This window comes from Agelaius tricolor, unplaced genomic scaffold (genome assembly GCF_023055355.1).
Source record: "Agelaius tricolor isolate 1412-34295 unplaced genomic scaffold, bAgeTri1.0.p SCAF_10, whole genome shotgun sequence".
Taxonomy (NCBI): Eukaryota; Metazoa; Chordata; class Aves; order Passeriformes; family Icteridae; genus Agelaius; species Agelaius tricolor.
Genome location: NW_027269270.1, coordinates 19,811,700 through 19,828,924, shown reverse-complemented (window position 1 = coordinate 19,828,924; position 17,225 = coordinate 19,811,700). Strand labels below are relative to the sequence as shown.

The window sequence follows — 17,225 nt, the reverse complement described above, 5'->3', positions numbered from 1 at the left end:
CATTAGAAGTAAGTTAAAATAGGCATAAGAAAATTGTGCCTTGGGACAGTGGAACTGAACCCCTTCTTGTCATAGAAGACAACAGAAGCCAAAAATATCAGCAGGCTTAAAAAGGAGAGTAGGGAAAAAATCATAGGCCATAGGAACATAAGCAGATGCTAAGAAAAAGAGGCATTCACTCCTTACATTTTCAATATTCCAGTGAGGCAACTTATGTTACAGCAAAAGCACCAGGACACAGCACTGGGACAATTTTTGTGTGTTTTTTTCCATTACTTACTGACAACAAAATGATATTTCAGCAAATAAAAGTAGGAACCTGTGTCTATACATTAGACTGCCAGCTTGAAGAAATGCTGATAGAAACCAGATGTGACTAGGAGCAGGTTGGAATCCAGAAGTGAAATGCTATTGCCACTCAAAGTTTAGCAATAACTTTGTTCATAAGAAAATTTCCTCACCTTTATTTATTAAAATTTGTATACTCCCAAGATTAACCCTGAAGTTCTCCCTTTATAATTTTTCATAAAATGGAGAAACTCCTGGTATTTTGCACTTCATTTTAAAAAGTTGTAATTCAGAAATTGTATTGCCTTCATTGCTTTTATAAGAGTTAGAAGAATTTGGTTTCCTTCCTATCACTAAGACCAAAGTAATTTTGGCACAGTGATGATGATCTTATTCAGGTGATAGAAAGAAGAGCAGGAAAAAAAGTAAGGAAAGAAACAGAAGCTATTTGCAAAGGGTTATTCGTCATTGTAGACAACTGGTAGAGCAGGTTTTTAATAAAAATGGGCTGAGACGGAACAGAGTAATCTATGGAATATCAGTGTGTTTGTAAATTGATGTATCTGCACAAAGATCTGTACAACTGCCTAAAAACATTCCTCTGACAGAAGAGAGCTTGGCACCCAGGATGCATTTTACAAACAAAGCTCTGAAGAGCAGTGCTGTGTTTATGTTCCTGACATAATTAAAGTGTTTCTTTGTATTACTTAAACAAACCCATTCAAGTCCTGGCATTACCTAAACAAACCCATGTTGGCTCCTATATTGTTCTTGAAAACCCCAGAACAGCCTCACAGAGGCAGCATCAAATTGCTAAAGCAGAGAAGAACACTGAGCATAGAAGAGTGTTTTTTTCCCCAGATATTCCTGCAAAGCAATTGTTTGTCTGCTCTGGTGGCAGCTACCAACAGGAAGAGACTTGAGTCCCCATTGAGATGTGGAACTGAGAGACCTGAATATTAAAGAAGCATTAAGAGTAGGTATAAAATACAGGAATATGAAAAAGGCAATGCAGATGACACAATGACATAAATTCAGCATTCCAGCAGAACTAAGGATTGACAGAAGGTTATAGGAATTTGTTTCTGTGGTTTCTTAATCCTCAGAGTGAACACTTTTCCTGTTAAGGTCAGCACCTAACATAAAAAATGATGTAATCATTCAGTTTCATAAAAGGAATCAAAGACATATCTTTTTACCAAACTGCAAACTAAAGTTGAATATGTAAACATGAAGGAAGAAGCTGCTTTGCACCCATCTTACCTGATATGCAGAAATGATCAGCTGGAGAATATTTCCAGAATCCTTCTGTAGTCGTCCAACAGTAGCGCCAGGAATGAGCTTTGCATAATTCTGGAAATATAAAAAATTAATTTAAAGCACAACAGAAGTCTAGGTGACAAGGAGCTACCATCTAAAAATAACTCCAAACCCAAAGAAAGAAAAAACAAAAAAACCCCACCCCAAAACCCCAAAAAACACAAAACAAAGGAAAAAAAAAACAACAAAACAACAACAACAAAAAAAAAAAAAAAAACAAAAAAACAAAAAACCAAAAAATGAACAAAAATGAAGGAGCTGACAACAAAACCAAGTAGATTGAAGCCAAGTGAAATAAATAACAATAACATTTTCAAGAATTCTTGCACTCTCCATTGCATGTGTCTTAATGAAAAAGTCAGATGGAGAAGAGCCGGTTTCATTTAAAATTCATTGAACATATATTGTTAAATCACATCTCTGTGATTGGAAGTTTGATACTATAGTATCCTTCAAGCTCTAATTTTTCAAATTTAGAGGGAAGATATGTTTTATCAACAGTTGTATTTCTCTTTAAGAAAAATATCCAGAAACAGATTCAGCTGCTCTACTGTTGTTGCAGAGCTCAAGAGTCTTGGACCCTACATTCAGCAGCTGCAGTCACTTTTTTATCTTTGCACACATATCTCAGTGCTCTCTGGCTCTGATGAATTTTATGTTGAATTTCTGTGAATAATACAGTGCCAATTTAGCAATTTTTTTCAGTGAAAAGTTCTCTTTTCTTTTTGCATTAAATTGCACTGTGACACTAGCATGATATCTGACATCTAGATTTTAAATACCATGAATTAAAATTTGCCTTGCCTGATTGTTAACTATGTGAACTTCCCTTGCTTTAAACCATGCCTTTGGAAAACAAGGTGTTCATCTTTTTAAAAAAGCAGTGTAGCACCGGTTTTCCTTTACACATTATCATATCAATGCTGTTATTTTAAATAAAAGGAAAATATCCAGAGAACTATTAATAAACATGGGTAATTTGATACTCTTATATCCTTCTTAACCTTCATATCTCCAAAAGCTCTGTGATTATTTTATGTATTATGTATGGAATAGTTATCATTCATTAGATTTCTAGTGCTATTGTAAATCAGTGGGATTAACTGCATTTTATGTTACAGCTGGCAACTTTGCATTCCTGACTCCTCCTGTGATTAGTGCCCTCTCAAGTATTCTTGGAATATTGAAACTCTGTGTTTGGTACATGTGGACCTTCTGAGAGAAAAGATTACAAACCTGGAATTTAAAATACAGTCCCCTTTAATCTGTGGTATGCAAAACAAACAGCAGGGATGTGCTGCTCTGAACACTTTGGTTGCTCTCTCCTCTAGGAACAAAAATTTTCTGCATGGTGATACAAGGATGGTATTTCAAGCCCAGGCTGAGTGTGTGTCTCCAGTCCATTGGTTAAACCTCACTTCTTAGCAAATATTTCTGTTCAACCATTGCCAAAGTGAGGCAGACAGATGCTTTTGGGGTACTGCTATTGCTAAATATCCAAAGGATATGATGGAATTTAGTCCTTTGGCAAATATTCATTAAAAGGTGAACTGCCATTTTATAGGGATACTCTGATTCATGTAAAATAAATTGGACAGTTATATATTTGAGCTCAGTGGGGTTATGTCTATATTTTAGCAGTGTAAATGATAGAAGAATTTTCATCATAGTGTGCCACGCCAAATATATAAAAATAATTTCAAATTCTGTATGAATGTGGAGAGTTTTTTTAGTTCAATTTTCAGCAGCGCAATACAGCCTGAAACCCTAATTTTCAACCTATTTCTCCTGTGATATAAAATGCAATAATTCCTCCAAAAAAGAGCATTTTTTGTTTCAAAAAAAATGCTGCTTAGTCAGGACTAAAGATGGAGTCTTTTCCTTATCTAAGTTTGAACACATTTTTAAAGAATTTTCTTGAAAACAAATAAAAACAGCAATAGTGGCAACTACTTCATGAAAGCTTAAAGACCAGTGTTTTCTTTTGTACCAAAGTAGGCTTTGTTAAAATATAATTATTATTATTGCCATATTCACAGATGCTTTTTGAGTGAATAGTTTTTATAGAATGAAAACATCCCCTGATGCATGAACAAGACTCAGCTGAGACTAATGATGCTAGAGGTTAGACATAGATGAATGTTTTTATAAAATACTTTTTTTTAAAAAAAATCCTTTAAAAAAATAATCTCCAATTATCAGGGTTCAATGTCAAGAAATTTCTCTCTTCTCTTGCATCAGATCTAAATAAACTCTTGAGGTTATGTGCTGTAGCTTTTTAGGTGCGTGAAAGGTTCAAAAGCAACACCAGCTCTGTTACAAGCATAGGTGTTCTGTGCTTGTGCAGCCCTAAGATTTGTGTTAGATAATAATATACATGTAAGTGCATAAACTGAAAATTCAATCAAAGAGGATCAAGAATATTACATGACTGAATTATTTTTGGCTAAATTGTTGGGGATTATGCAGGGCTAGAAATACAAAATATATATTTGACAGTCTGAACACTGCACTTAAGACTAATGGAATCTATCAAGTCTATTTAAAGAGGTGCTTTTTAAGTCCTCACAGTAATTTTAATGTAAGCTTGTCCCTGAGAACTCAATTATAAATAGTCACAGTCAGTATTGGTATCTGATGTATCTGATGTAATTAAAAGCTGAGTTCAAGTAGATTTGAGATAAGATATTTGGGGAGAATTTTCCACCTCAAAGGATAAATGGAAGGGGTTTTTGAGGGAGACTACAGAATCTCCACCACTGAAGCTTTTCAAGAGAAGTGAAACACCAAAACGTCTAGAGTCCTCTGCCACCACTCCAGGCTACCTGAGCAGGGACCTTACCACAAGAATAATTCTCATTGTCTTGCTTTGTTCTTTTTACATTGTTAAGCATAAATACGGGTTATTTACCTTTATATTACAAATTTGCATCACAGAGATGAACACTTGTCAGTGTGTTCATTTATTTTCCTGTGTTTACACCCTACATAGACCCTTTAAAGGTAGTTGCTGTTTGGAAAAACTGCACTGTGACACTTGTGTATGATTTTTGTACTTGCTTTGACTGATTTTCCACATCACCAACAGGACAAAAAGCAGACCATAACAAGTATAGCTATCCATTAGTGGAATTAGTGAATATATAATAATATATAATATATAATAAATATTCCATTAGTGGAAGAAAGCAGTATTAAAAGACAAAATCAGCAGGTAGATTATATTCAGTGGGATTATTATACACCCTGTAAAAGAGAAGGCAGTTGTACCTCCTTTTTTCTAACAAAGAAAGCAACAAGAGCAAACCATTCCCTAGCTGGGTTAACCATGATTTGTATTTTGTGTTAGCTATAAGCCCTTGTTTAGTGTTCCCTGTTACCAAAGGGTTCCTCTTGGTAACCTTGATACTGACACAGGGATACTGAAATGGAAACATCTTGATAAGAATGCTGGTGGTCAGCTTCAAGGGTGACCACAAGCAATTTCCAAGGTAAACCACAGTGCCATCAGCAAGAGAAATATTTCTTTGGACAAAAAAAGGCTCTGTAAATCAAACAGGTATTTCTCAACTACCTTCCTATAACAGCCCCTATTAATGAAGCACCTATTAAAAAAATACCTATAAGGGAAAATGTTTTAGCTGTCATTAATTGGATCTCTATTAAGAAATAGTTGAAGCCACTGCATTTATAAGTGGTTGACTTCTACTGTTATCAATCTAAATGTTTATGATACAGCTCAGTACTCAATACAGTCTTCAAAAATGCAAGGCAGTCAGTGCTTCAAGACAGAGAGTGTTACTTCCCTTGTCAAGGCTGTAATCTGAGAATCAGTTTATGCAGTTTGTGACTCTTGTTACTTTTGTTAAACAGCTGGAGCATCAGAATTACTCAAAACAACTCCACCCCTAGAATCAGTTGCAGAAGTACTTGGGGGGTCTTCCCTGGGTTACACAGAGGATAGAAATAGAAAACCTACTGGTGACTACCTCAAGGACTCAGCTGCTCTCTCTTTTCCTCCCCTCTTTCTTTCCTATCTTCCACATGGCAATCACAGCAGAGGAGCACTCTCCTCATTACTGTACTTCTGGTGATAATACAGAATGTTTTGCAAAGGCTTCTCCTTCAGAAAGCTGGTCTTATTCTATCAGCAGAATCATCCTTACTGGCTTCCTCTCAACCAACCTGAATAAATTTGGGCAAGCAATTTCTCTCTGCTTGTCCCCTTTCACACAGCAGGGTATAGCCAGGCAGCCAAGCTTAGGCTGCAAAACTCCTTACTACCCACTATGAACTCTTATCTAGAATCTCTTTTAGTATGTGAAGATAACTGCATGTTTCAGGTATATTCTTTATAAAAGTGAGAAAAGGTTCAGCTCTCCTCTAGCCTTATAAAATACAAAAGGCTAATCATAATGATGATACTGAATAGTTTAGCAATGCATAGTTTGTCAATCCTTGACTTAAAGGATTAGTGTGATTCAGCTTGAAATCTGATTTAAAAGTTACCTTAGAATACCAAAATCAATACATGAAGAAGCACTTAAGCAGAAGAGCTTTCCTCTGATACACAATTTCCTAGTTATTTTTATCACATAAATATCTTTTAGAATTCAGTCCTTAGTACTAGAATTACTGTGTCAGCTGTGAAAAAAGGTGAACTTTAAAACAAACATTGCAAAGTTGATCATTTTAGATTGCTCACCTCATATATGTGAACTTGCTCATTTGTTACAGCAAAAATTAATAGTACATTGTTTTGCACAAGTTTGTCAATTAATTGTCCAATTGTTGGATACTCCTGCAAACAAACAAAAGAGAGGCACATAAATCTGTTTCTCATGTGCTTCCAGTTCCTGTCTCCCATGAAAGACACATTCAAGTGATCATAATGAGCACTTTGTTCTCTGTGTAGTATAAACTTTAATTAGGAAAACACATATACAAAATAAAAGATAGTACATATAATTTCCTGATGTTGTTTCTAAGGAACCCCCTCTGTGAAAAGTACAGAGCCAGATTCCATAGTGGGGGCTTTGGCTCAGTAGCATCTGTGTTATATATACTTATTTAATCCAAAGAACTGCACTGCACCAATGGTATTTGTCCTACAATGAACACTATAGAGTATATATTCAGTATTTTTGAACGCTGAATCTTAAACTCGCAAGTTCTCATACAGTAACAGTGTCCTGCAAATTCCTGAACTGGTCCTGAATTCACACCCTTTCAGGGAACACAATTAATGCAAATCTTGCTTTCCCTGCAGAAGGAAATACTATTTAGTCTAATTCCATGGGCTTTCTTGTTGTAGAAATTGTATTTTTTCTTTCCCTTTTCTTAGTTATAATCTATCCTGATTCCATAGAAACACACTGTTCTCTCTTTACTGAAACATGCAGTTACAAATAAAATAGATTACATGAAATGTCTGGATTCCCTAGCTTTTACACATTTCAGTGCTAAAACTGTAATTCACTGTTGCTTGTCTTAGTCTTTAAATTTCCAGAATGTGAGAGTGTACAAAATTTGTAGGTAATTACCTGAACAGTTGACATGGAATATTCATTATTGTGGTCCAAATGACAGTTCCCATCATTAGGAATAACAATCCCTGCCAGTTTACTGTCCATCCCAAAATGGGAATCAGCATCACTCACAAACACCAGCAAATGTAGAGAATCATTCCTCCAGCCAATTTTTTCCTGTCATTTTAAACACATCAGTTTAGCAAGATATATTGCATCACGACATAGAAAAACAGCAAAATATTTGGAGAACAGCATCTCAAAATGAATGAATAGCATCATTCTCAAGGAAGTATCAAAGACAACACATCTCCTAAGAGATGATTTTCATTCCATTGTCTTTGGCTAACATTTTGTTTCCCCATCCCTGTGTTTAATAACATGGGTTGGCCATGTTCATGTCAATCTGCTTACTACTCTAAACATAGTTAATAAAAAATATTTAAACAGAAAAACAGACACAGTAATTATACTGATATTTGGGCTTATTTGTCCCTGGCAATTAAAAGGAAACTTAGACTAAAATATTGCAATATGCATGTTTTACTTGTACAGCCAAAAGTATTTTCACACAAATTTAATGAGGCTCTTGGATTGTGTTAGTAATTTTCAAAAAATAATCTGTCACTTTGAAATACCAGCATATAATACTAGAAGAGATAATATATGGAATAATATATGTAGAAGTTACAATTACCTTGCAAACAGCTGCCTGCATAATTGCATCAAATCCTCCCTCTGGAGTGTCTATATTAGCAGAAATTCGCTGTCCTTTCACAATTTCGTTGAATTTTTCAGCATCATTTGTTAGTGGCAAAACATTTTTATATCCAAAGGTGGGTAAGCACTCGTAGGGTACACTTCTGCAAGAAAAGTGAGACAGCTTATGGATAATAGAGAGTGAAAAATCACTGGAATGGCTGTGTCAGAGGGCTGCCTGGATTAGTTTTGGTCTTCTGTCTCTTGTCTCTGCCTGAGAAGAATTAGTGAAAAACCTACGATAATTAAAGAGCGTTCAGTGTCTTGGGCAATGGAAAAAATCTGCATAAAGGCTGGGAAATGCTTCCTGGAGCAGAGTAATTGAGCCAGTTCTCAACGTGCAGCCCTTGCCATGCCTCGTGCTGTGCCTTGATCTCATATTTGGAAGAATATTGGGATCTGTAGCTCCTTAATGGCACTCAGAGACAACCACCAAGGTGCTGCAGTCCTGCTCCAGGTTGCAGAGTCCAGATCTCCCCTACACAGGTTAGCTAAGGGCTATGCCAGCCAGGGGCTGGGGAGATTGCTAGACCTTAAGGGTGGGGAAAAAAACCAGGAGAACAGCATTGATGGCTAAATGAAACTGGTATTCCATGTTGGGTTTGAGTTCGCAACTCCTTAGTGTAATTCATAAAATTCTTTCATATATATTCTAGAAAATTAAAGAAATTAAAGAAAAATACAAAACTGCATACCACATACCTTTTTGTTAACATATAAAACACATTTGTAACTAGCAGCAAAAGCTAAAAAGCAGACTCACTACCAGATTCCTCTATCCTAATAACTTAAGACTCAACAGAAGGATCATCAGAAGGTGAAACTAAAAGAACCAAATCTTGTTCCACAAACTGACTCATTTACAGCTGGAGGAGGGGAGAGTTTCCAGTGAAGCTGCTGAAATTATCAGCAGTGAAGCTGCTGAAATTATTTTAGCCTAAAGATTATGACAGTGTCGGCATGTAAACAGATGTTGGGATTTTCCCTGCCTACCTGCAAGGGTTGTTTATTTCTGCAGCTGTAGTTTTGATAAATGGTGAAACTGGTTTTTCAACAAAAGATCCAAATCCCAGTCTAAAGTTGCTTGTCAGTTTTGACATCTCTTTGGAAAGAGTTGAACCCAGTTCTTTGATTGTGTTCAGATCGTCATCCATGGAGGCTGAAAGATCCATGAGGTAGTAGAGATCAATTGGATAATCTTCAGTCTGGCGAACCTTGATCTGTATTGTTTCTTCATGTCCTATTAAGGTCAGGGGAAAGTGAGACACATATCAGCATTTCTGTGCAGAAAACATGAGCAATCCCAATTTCTTCATAAACTTCAGTATGGTGACAATTATCTGGTATTTTAAAGCAACAGTAGCATTAACAAAAATATTTCAAAGATTGTCTGTCAACAAAAAAATCTCAAATAAGGGTCTGAAAAATTAAAAGTAGTTCTAATGTTTGGGGTTTTTTTAAACAGTTCTTCAGTAATGCCATAACCACAGAATTAAAACTGATTGCTATAATTTGAAAAACTGATTGCTATAATTTGAAAAAGTATGAAAACATCTCTTCAGCAGTATGCAGCTTTAGAAAATTTAGCTATGAAGCTAATTAAAACTAGAGGTAGCACTTTGGGGTCCTATCATATCCTTTAAAATTTTAAACAATGTCAAAGTGTATACAGAGATTTTATTCTCAGTTCCAATGCTTGACCTGACCTAACTGAATGTCTCTTACTTTTTTTTGTTACAAATTTTCTCCAGGAAAAATTCAAATCTGAGGGACCCCAAGGTAGTTCTGGAATGCTACCATACATGCCACTGGTATCTTGTAAATCCTCAAAGCAAGATTTTATGTTGCCTCTGAGATACTCTGCCAGACCAGCAGGGGAGAGGCACGGGAGCTCAGCTGGGCAGGAGCCAGGGGCTTTCATTCTCTCCCTGCCACCTCACTGGCAAGAGAAGAGAGGAACTAAAAATATATATCCTTTTTTTTATGATGTACCCAGCACTTCTGAAAATATTCTGAACGCAGCTGAACCTAGTTTTCATGCGATGAGTCAACAGATAATTTTGGACTCAACACAGGTTTTCATCTTTATTCTGTCAAGATATTTTTGAGCTTGTTCAACCCAAGAAGCTTCAGTTTATCACACTGCCTGAAATTAACCTATGATCTGTGACTTACCTGGTCGCAGCCTCAGAGTTAATTTCTGGGGAGAAATCTGTGTGACATCAGAACTGTTTTTCTGGGATGATGCAGTTAGGGGATCATTTTTGTGAATTTCTACTTCTGAAATGGGAAACTCAATCAAATTCAGCTGGCATCCTTTGGACAAAAGATTTTCCAGGGTATCACACCTCCCATGAATTCCAGACGAGTCTGTGTAATTCTAATGCAAACAGGAGAAGGAGGGATGAGTTAAATGTTTTTACTGACTAGCCACCAGCACCTGCCCCACAAAAGGTCAGTCCAACTCAGGGAATGGAAACAAAGGCGCAAGTTTGTGCAAACTAGTGCAGAACTAGATATAGGTGGCACAGAAACCCAAATTTGCCCTTCATGGGTCATGTCACACAGATGTATAATTAATGTAACTTACACCAACTTGTTATCCTGGGAGAAACTGCTCTATTGTTGGGAAATGGGAATTGTGCCACTCACTGCATTTGGTTTCTCACAGTACTGGGAATGATAACAAAGCCCCTCTGAGCCACTGGTTTTTCTATCACAGGATTATGCCACAAATTCATGAGTGTTTCCTATACAGTTTAGAACTGCAGATTGAAGCACATCATTCAATAAAAGAAGAAGTCTTGCTGATAATAAACTCCTGGACAACCTGTGACAAACAGATTGTGGGTACCCAGTGTTTGCTAGTTCTTTTTTTCTGACCTATACTTTCTCCTCAGCTCTCATTTAACCTGTTTACTGAAGCAGGCATCAAGTCCTTGTTCCTCTGCCTGGTGCCCAGCAGTGACCACAGCCTGTCCCCACTGTTCCTCAGCACCAGTGGTGCTCTCAGCATCCCCACACCTAAATTTGGCTCAGCATCCTCCTTGACCTTCTACCAGCCAGAGGAAATCAAAAGCCTACAGATATCAATTGGATATCTCACAGTTTATTGTCATTACTCAATTCAGAGCATTGATATGCATTCCTTTCCACAGCACTGCCTACAGGGTGGGTACTAACCTCACATGGTGGTGAAGTTAATGGTTACTTTTACAAAGAGTCTTCTGTGCCTTATTACCATTTCCCAGAGCTATGTCTATAGTAAAGATTCTCAAAATCAGTCAGGTGTGTCCTGGAAACTGCTCTGGCCTGCAAGCCCTTTTGACCAAAGCCTGGGCAATGCCTGGCAGAATCAGCTCTGAAACATTCAGTTCCTGGCAGAGATTCATGGGCCCATACCATGCATCTGCTCTTTTCTCCTAGGTCTGGCAAAGCAACCCATCGATCAGCCATTAAGCCACAAATATTCTCAGTCACTGAAAAACTTTCCATGCAAAACAAAACAAATTTACTTTAAACCTATTAAAAACAGAACTATGACCATTTTCCCACCAAAATATCACCCTTCATGCCTGAAAATTGTCTGGGATCTTATATATTTTGGTGGAAGTGTTGAGGCATCTGCTGGGAACAGTGGTTCATTATTCTCCAGACTGAACCTGATGCCTTTGCTCAGGCAAAACTCTCACCCACTGCTTCTACATAAATTACGTGTACCATTATAAACCTTTCACAGGGAGATCCATGTCGTCTCCTTCAGTTACACAGTTTGTAACTTTTCAAAATGTGTGAAGAGACAACCTCATATTTCAAATAATACAATTACAAAGTATGTTCCTATCCTACAGGAAACAGTTTCCTTGGAGGTGGTTTTGCTTGCTCTCACACTAAAGCTCCTCTGCCTTTTGCACGCTTGATCTGCTGTTTTTTAACAAAGAAATGAATCAGCTTATGAACAAAGAAGAAAAATCATGTTTACTACAGTGATGTTTTCAATAGTTCCACAGTTTTGTTTGGTTTGGTTTTGGGGGTTTTTAAATCAATAAATTATATTGGGCTCTTTTTTCCCTGAAAATACATGGCAGTAGTAAAAATTATGTGATCCAATTTCAACAAAATCCTGTTTTATAGTGCAGATATAAAAACTACTGCAAACACACTAATGTGGGGTCTTTTTTACCTCCATGGTAATATATTTTGCAAATGGCAAAAGACCTTTTTTTAGAATTTTTTTTTAAAACATGCAGTTTTTTCTTGCTGAGCTATTTCATAAAGAGTATTTTAGTCCAATGCTGTGTCATATTGCTGTACCCAAAGCCAACAAAAACTATTAGCAGCAAAGGTACAATCCAGAAACAAAAATGAAAAAGACTTTATTTCTCTAATATTTCTGTCAAGTTTTTGTTGCAATAGCTGACTATCTTGTTAATGCTAATGAACTAAGAGCTAGAATATTTACTGCGAACTGCGGAGATATTATTTAGCACCATTTATAGGAGAAAGTTTTAAAAGCAGAAATGTGAAGTCACTTCCTTAGGGTGGCACTGAAAATCTGAAATAAAGGTATAGGAAACAAATCCAGATACATTTTTTAAGTCTAATATTTTACCAAAAAACACATCTATGTCATATGAATTATAAAGCCAACATTATTGTAACACTTAGAATCAACCACAGATTAATAATTCCTAGATGGAAGTTTTACATCTGCAAACTTTTACAGTGTTCATACCTGTAAACCTTCTTTTTACACTGTCTGGCTTGGCACACAATCTGTAAGACACAGTCTGGTTTCTGACTTTGTGTCTGGTGCTTCACCATCAGTGCTGGGGGTGAGCCAGCCCTGGGGCTGATGACCTGAGACCCCCCTATTTCTGCCTTAGATTTGGAAGATTGATGTTTTTGTGTTTTTTTCAAACAAGAAAACAATCAAACAAACAAACAAACATCCTAAACCCCATACTATGAATAACAGATCATGTAGAGTAGATTAAATTCCACTTCTGCTCCCCAGGAAGGCTTCACTAAGCGCTGCATGCATTACAAAACCCCAGGCTGACCCAATTAAGTCAATACTTCATCACCACTCAGAGTGACTACAAAGACTTCAAGTCTTTGAAAATTTTTTTTTATCACTCTACCTCTTGCAAACACCAAGCGCAGTGTGGTCCGGAAAGCAAACAATCTTCACAAGTCACTGTGCTTTCCTGAGAACAGGTCCCTGAATTTAAATCCAAGAAGATAAAAGGCTGTTAATATTATGCTGAATCATTCAATTTATGAAGAAACTTGTCATTTAGAGAATGTGGGTGGTGAAAAATGCACATATTTAGCCATATTTAGGATTACTGATAAAATTTCTTCTTAACAGTAGTTCTATTGGTAAAAGATTAACTCTCCAATAAAGATTAAAACCTCAGAATTGCTGGCAATTAACATACCTCCTTTTGCGTGCTTTATGGGTGGCATTCACTTAGAACATGTTCCCTCCAGTGCACCTGATAGAATGTTACGTGTGTTTCTGGTATGGTGTAGGTAAGTCATTTCCCATATACACAGGGATATTAAAAGAACAGATTTATGCTCACTCTGTATGCTTAATATTGCTTCACTCAGCTCTGTAGATACTTGATATGATTTTTGTCCATTGTGTAACTACCAGAGGAACACTCAGCCATATGTATAATAGGAAAGATTCTTAGCAGATCAAACTGTGATTAATGAAAACAAAATTGCTCAAATGTCTGTCTCTTTCAAACCTGTTGTGCTATGTAATAACCACCAAATTGTAGATGAAATGGCAATGCAGCCCTACAGCAGCCTGTCAAATAAAGGTCATTAAATAGAAAGAAAAGATTTTAAATACAGAAGGCAGAAAGCTATTTTGTGTCAACTTCAAGCAAGAAACAATGCAAAATGGTTTTGAAATTGATCTCCCTGCCCCTGAGCCTTACCTTGCACATAGTTATTTCTTTGCAGAAATAGGAAACAGAGGCAAAGCAATTCAATCCCCATTCGTTTTCAGTGCTGGCTGCATGACAAAAAATAATAGCTTGTTAATTATGGTCTGCATAAAGGTAGAATGTCGTAAACCCCATGCATTCCTGGAGGGTATGTTTTCAGATGTCACGTACACCGGATCGCGAGGAAACTTCAACCCCAGCGGGACGGACCATGAACAAAAGTGAAAACAAGAACTACCTGGGCAGGTAGAGAGGACAAGCTGTGCACACAGTAACGTGAACATGGTTATCACTTCCTTGTTTTCCTGGACTCCTTATAAGGCATACGGGGAAAATTCATTCAGGTGAGGATTTCTGTCCGTCCCAGTCACTCTGGGTCCTAGAGCAACCCAGCCCAGAGACCATGTTTGCGCTGTGCAACAGCCCTTCTAAAGCTCCTTCAAAATAACACCTTTAATTGTGCCCCAAGGGGAGATGGATCATTAAGATTGCCAAGTGAGTATACCTGGAGGAAAGAAAAAAATCCCGGTTTTCAGATATCCTGATATGGAGGGAATCTCATAAAGGGAATTGTGAAGGAAAAAAACCCCAAACTAATCACAGATTAAAACTGAGGACTTTGCTTCAGTACTTCAAGATACCAGGTACATTGATTTTATTAACATTCCAAACTGAAAGGGAAATGCTGCAGTTGTAGATTTTTTTAATATATAGAATGGGGAATAATTTTATTCCCAGTACAGCAACTGACTTGAAAAAAGAATCATGTCAGCCTTAACTCTGCCAAATAAGTGGCCAGATATTCTGCAGCACAGAAACAACTGCATAACAAATTATTGCTATCTCTCCTCCACCTTCCCAGCCTGAAATGAACACAAAATACGTATTTCTTACCACCTTATTAAAAGGAAATAAAATTCCTTATTTCCGGATTTCATGTCCTCCCATCTTTTATGCTCTGCTATTGTCTGTTTTAAAAATAATTTTTTCAAGACGAGTCCTGTCTTTTCATAAGGATTTGCAATAGTCAAAGTAGGGATGGGTCTGTATTAGTTAAATTCAACATGCCTGAAACATTCCTGGGCATTGAGGCCAACTGGCACAGAAAGACTTGAGTTTATGATTGCAAAGTACCTATTGGGACCATTCTAGCAACCAAATTGTGCCCAGAAATTGTTTGCAGTGAGTGTAGATTGGAAGAGGTCAAATTAATGCCAGGGAGCATTTTAACAGTCTAATAGCATAGACAATCTCATTCTAGTGCCTGGAAATATTCCCAGGCACATTCAATTTTACTAGTATTTACACAGACTATGGGTAGTTTGAATAGCAACTCACTCTGGATTACATCAGAACCACCTTTGCTCTGCCCTTGTGTTCCCACCCCTTTGCTCTCACTAGTCATCACTCGTGTCCAAACACGCCGTGTCTCAAACTGATCCAACCAAAACCCAATCACCTTCTGTGGGGAGGGTGGAGGGCTGGTTTTCATCTGGCTTTGTCCCTTAAACCCTGTGGCTACTCAGTCCAGATTCAAGGCAGAACTGGCAGGAAAGGTGAGAATATGTTAGGCCAAATTTAGCCCAGTTTAGGCTGTTGTGGAACTGTATCTTAGCATTTCTATTTACAACAACATTCCTAAATCTCCTTCAACTGCTCTCTATGCCTCAGAGTGCCCTTTGTAAAGCACTTGCTCAACTACAGCAATTCTATGTGGCATGAAAAAAGCATTGATTAGATTATGTTCCCTCAGTTTGTGAAGACACAACTCTGTGAGAACACTCTATGTAATTACATAAGGTCAAAAAGAAGTGGAATCAACCAAAAGTGTTTGCCCTTACTAAGAAAAACATCCTCCTGTAATATGGCACTCAAATATCCTACTTCCCTGGGTCTGACTGACATTTGTGTATGTGTTCTTTAAGAATGTTACTATATCTACAGTTTTGCAGCTCCCCAAAACCCAGTGCTTTCTCTTTCAGTGTAGAAGGTCACCTTGTAGCTCTTATGGGCTACTGGCCCTTGGTAACAGCAACACTTCAAAGCCCAGGGCTCGGTGGCAGTGCTTCAGCCACCAGCAGTGTCTCAAACTAAGGACCAGCCCGCTGAACAGCTGGCAATTAGCAAACACTTATTCTTGGATTCAAGATATCAAACTTTGAAGTGTAGAGAGAATTAATAATACAGCCTACATAAAACTTACAAATTCTGTTTGATATTATCAGTTCCCCACTTGCTTGTGAGGTAATATTTTATATAGGTCCTGGCAAGAATAGCGTGGTTGGAGGCTAAGTGCCTGCCTCTGAGTGAGGTGGCTGCCAAAGACTATCTGAATTAAGCCTTTCCTTAATAAAATAGCTAAGTTTCTGCAAATTATTAGGAATCTATTAGATTATTAAGAGATCTATTAGATCTCCCTGGATTGTCTGGAGAGAGCAGAGAAGGAAAAGAAAGTAGCAAAATAAACAACAACAAAAAACAGACAAGGAAAAAAAATTGAGAGCAGGAGCCTAAGAGAGGTCCTGAAAGAGAGACAGAGTGCACCGAGAGTAAACCTTGGGCCAGGTAAGAATACCTAGACAGGAAGCAGACAGATGATTCTTGCTTTGAAATATCACCTGTGAAAATGAAAGGTAAGTTGACCAGGAAGTTCCTCTACTAGATCAATTCTTTGTTTGCTTTAATTATCACTAGAAGAGTAAAATCTCAATCTGGAGTAGCCATGCTGATGTGGGAAGGATGTGTAAAATGCTTTGGGGTCATGGCATTACTTGATTTGACAACAGGGTTCCTTCCCATTCTTCACAAGGTTTGTAATACAGTCTCGCATCACCCACCCAAATTAAAGACATTGGTTCAATGAGATACAACAAAAATGAAGTTTATAGTACAGAAAGAACACAATTATGATTGCTTCCATCAGCCACTATATAATTTCAGAGCAAGTTCTGGTCTCTATTAAATCAGAGTTACAGTTTTTAAATGACACATCAGAACAGAAAACAGCTGTTTATCATTCAGTGCAGGCAATGCTGAACAATGCAAATCCTCTCTCCATTCCCGGCACAAATATAGCCTGACCTCTCAGCTTCACACACAAGCCAGCTCTTGATTCCCAGTGATCTAGTCATACACACTCACACCCTGAAAGCCTGGAAAAACATGGAACAATTTAAAGTCTGAATGTCCCCCAGCTGAGATGATTCTCAATATTTACAAAGGTGCAGGGAGGCATCTCTTGCTCTTGAGAAAAGCTTTCTCAAGATCGTGAGGTAGAATCTCCCTTCTCTCCACCCTTTTCCTACTCATCAGTGCATCTGGGAGAGGCAAAGGGCTGCACTCCTTAGGTCAGAGGCAGGTTGCT

At 37.5% G+C, this 17,225-nt stretch overlaps 1 protein-coding gene across 1 annotated transcript in view; it reads right to left on the bottom strand.

Moving 5' to 3' along the window:
• ITGB6 (integrin subunit beta 6) overlaps window positions 1-17,225 on the bottom strand; it is a 44,302-nt gene that overhangs the window by 14,969 nt on the left and 12,108 nt on the right. Inside the window, exons 3-10 of the mRNA XM_071435064.1 lie at window positions 13,853-13,929; window positions 13,040-13,119; window positions 10,071-10,275; window positions 8,889-9,135; window positions 7,834-7,999; window positions 7,152-7,313; window positions 6,314-6,409; window positions 1,552-1,641 (exon numbers count right to left, since the gene is read on the bottom strand). Of these exons, the coding sequence (XP_071291165.1) occupies window positions 1,552-1,641; window positions 6,314-6,409; window positions 7,152-7,313; window positions 7,834-7,999; window positions 8,889-9,135; window positions 10,071-10,275; window positions 13,040-13,119; window positions 13,853-13,913 (1,107 nt within the window). The 5' untranslated portion in view covers window positions 13,914-13,929. The remainder of the gene's footprint in view (window positions 1-1,551; window positions 1,642-6,313; window positions 6,410-7,151; window positions 7,314-7,833; window positions 8,000-8,888; window positions 9,136-10,070; window positions 10,276-13,039; window positions 13,120-13,852; window positions 13,930-17,225) is intronic.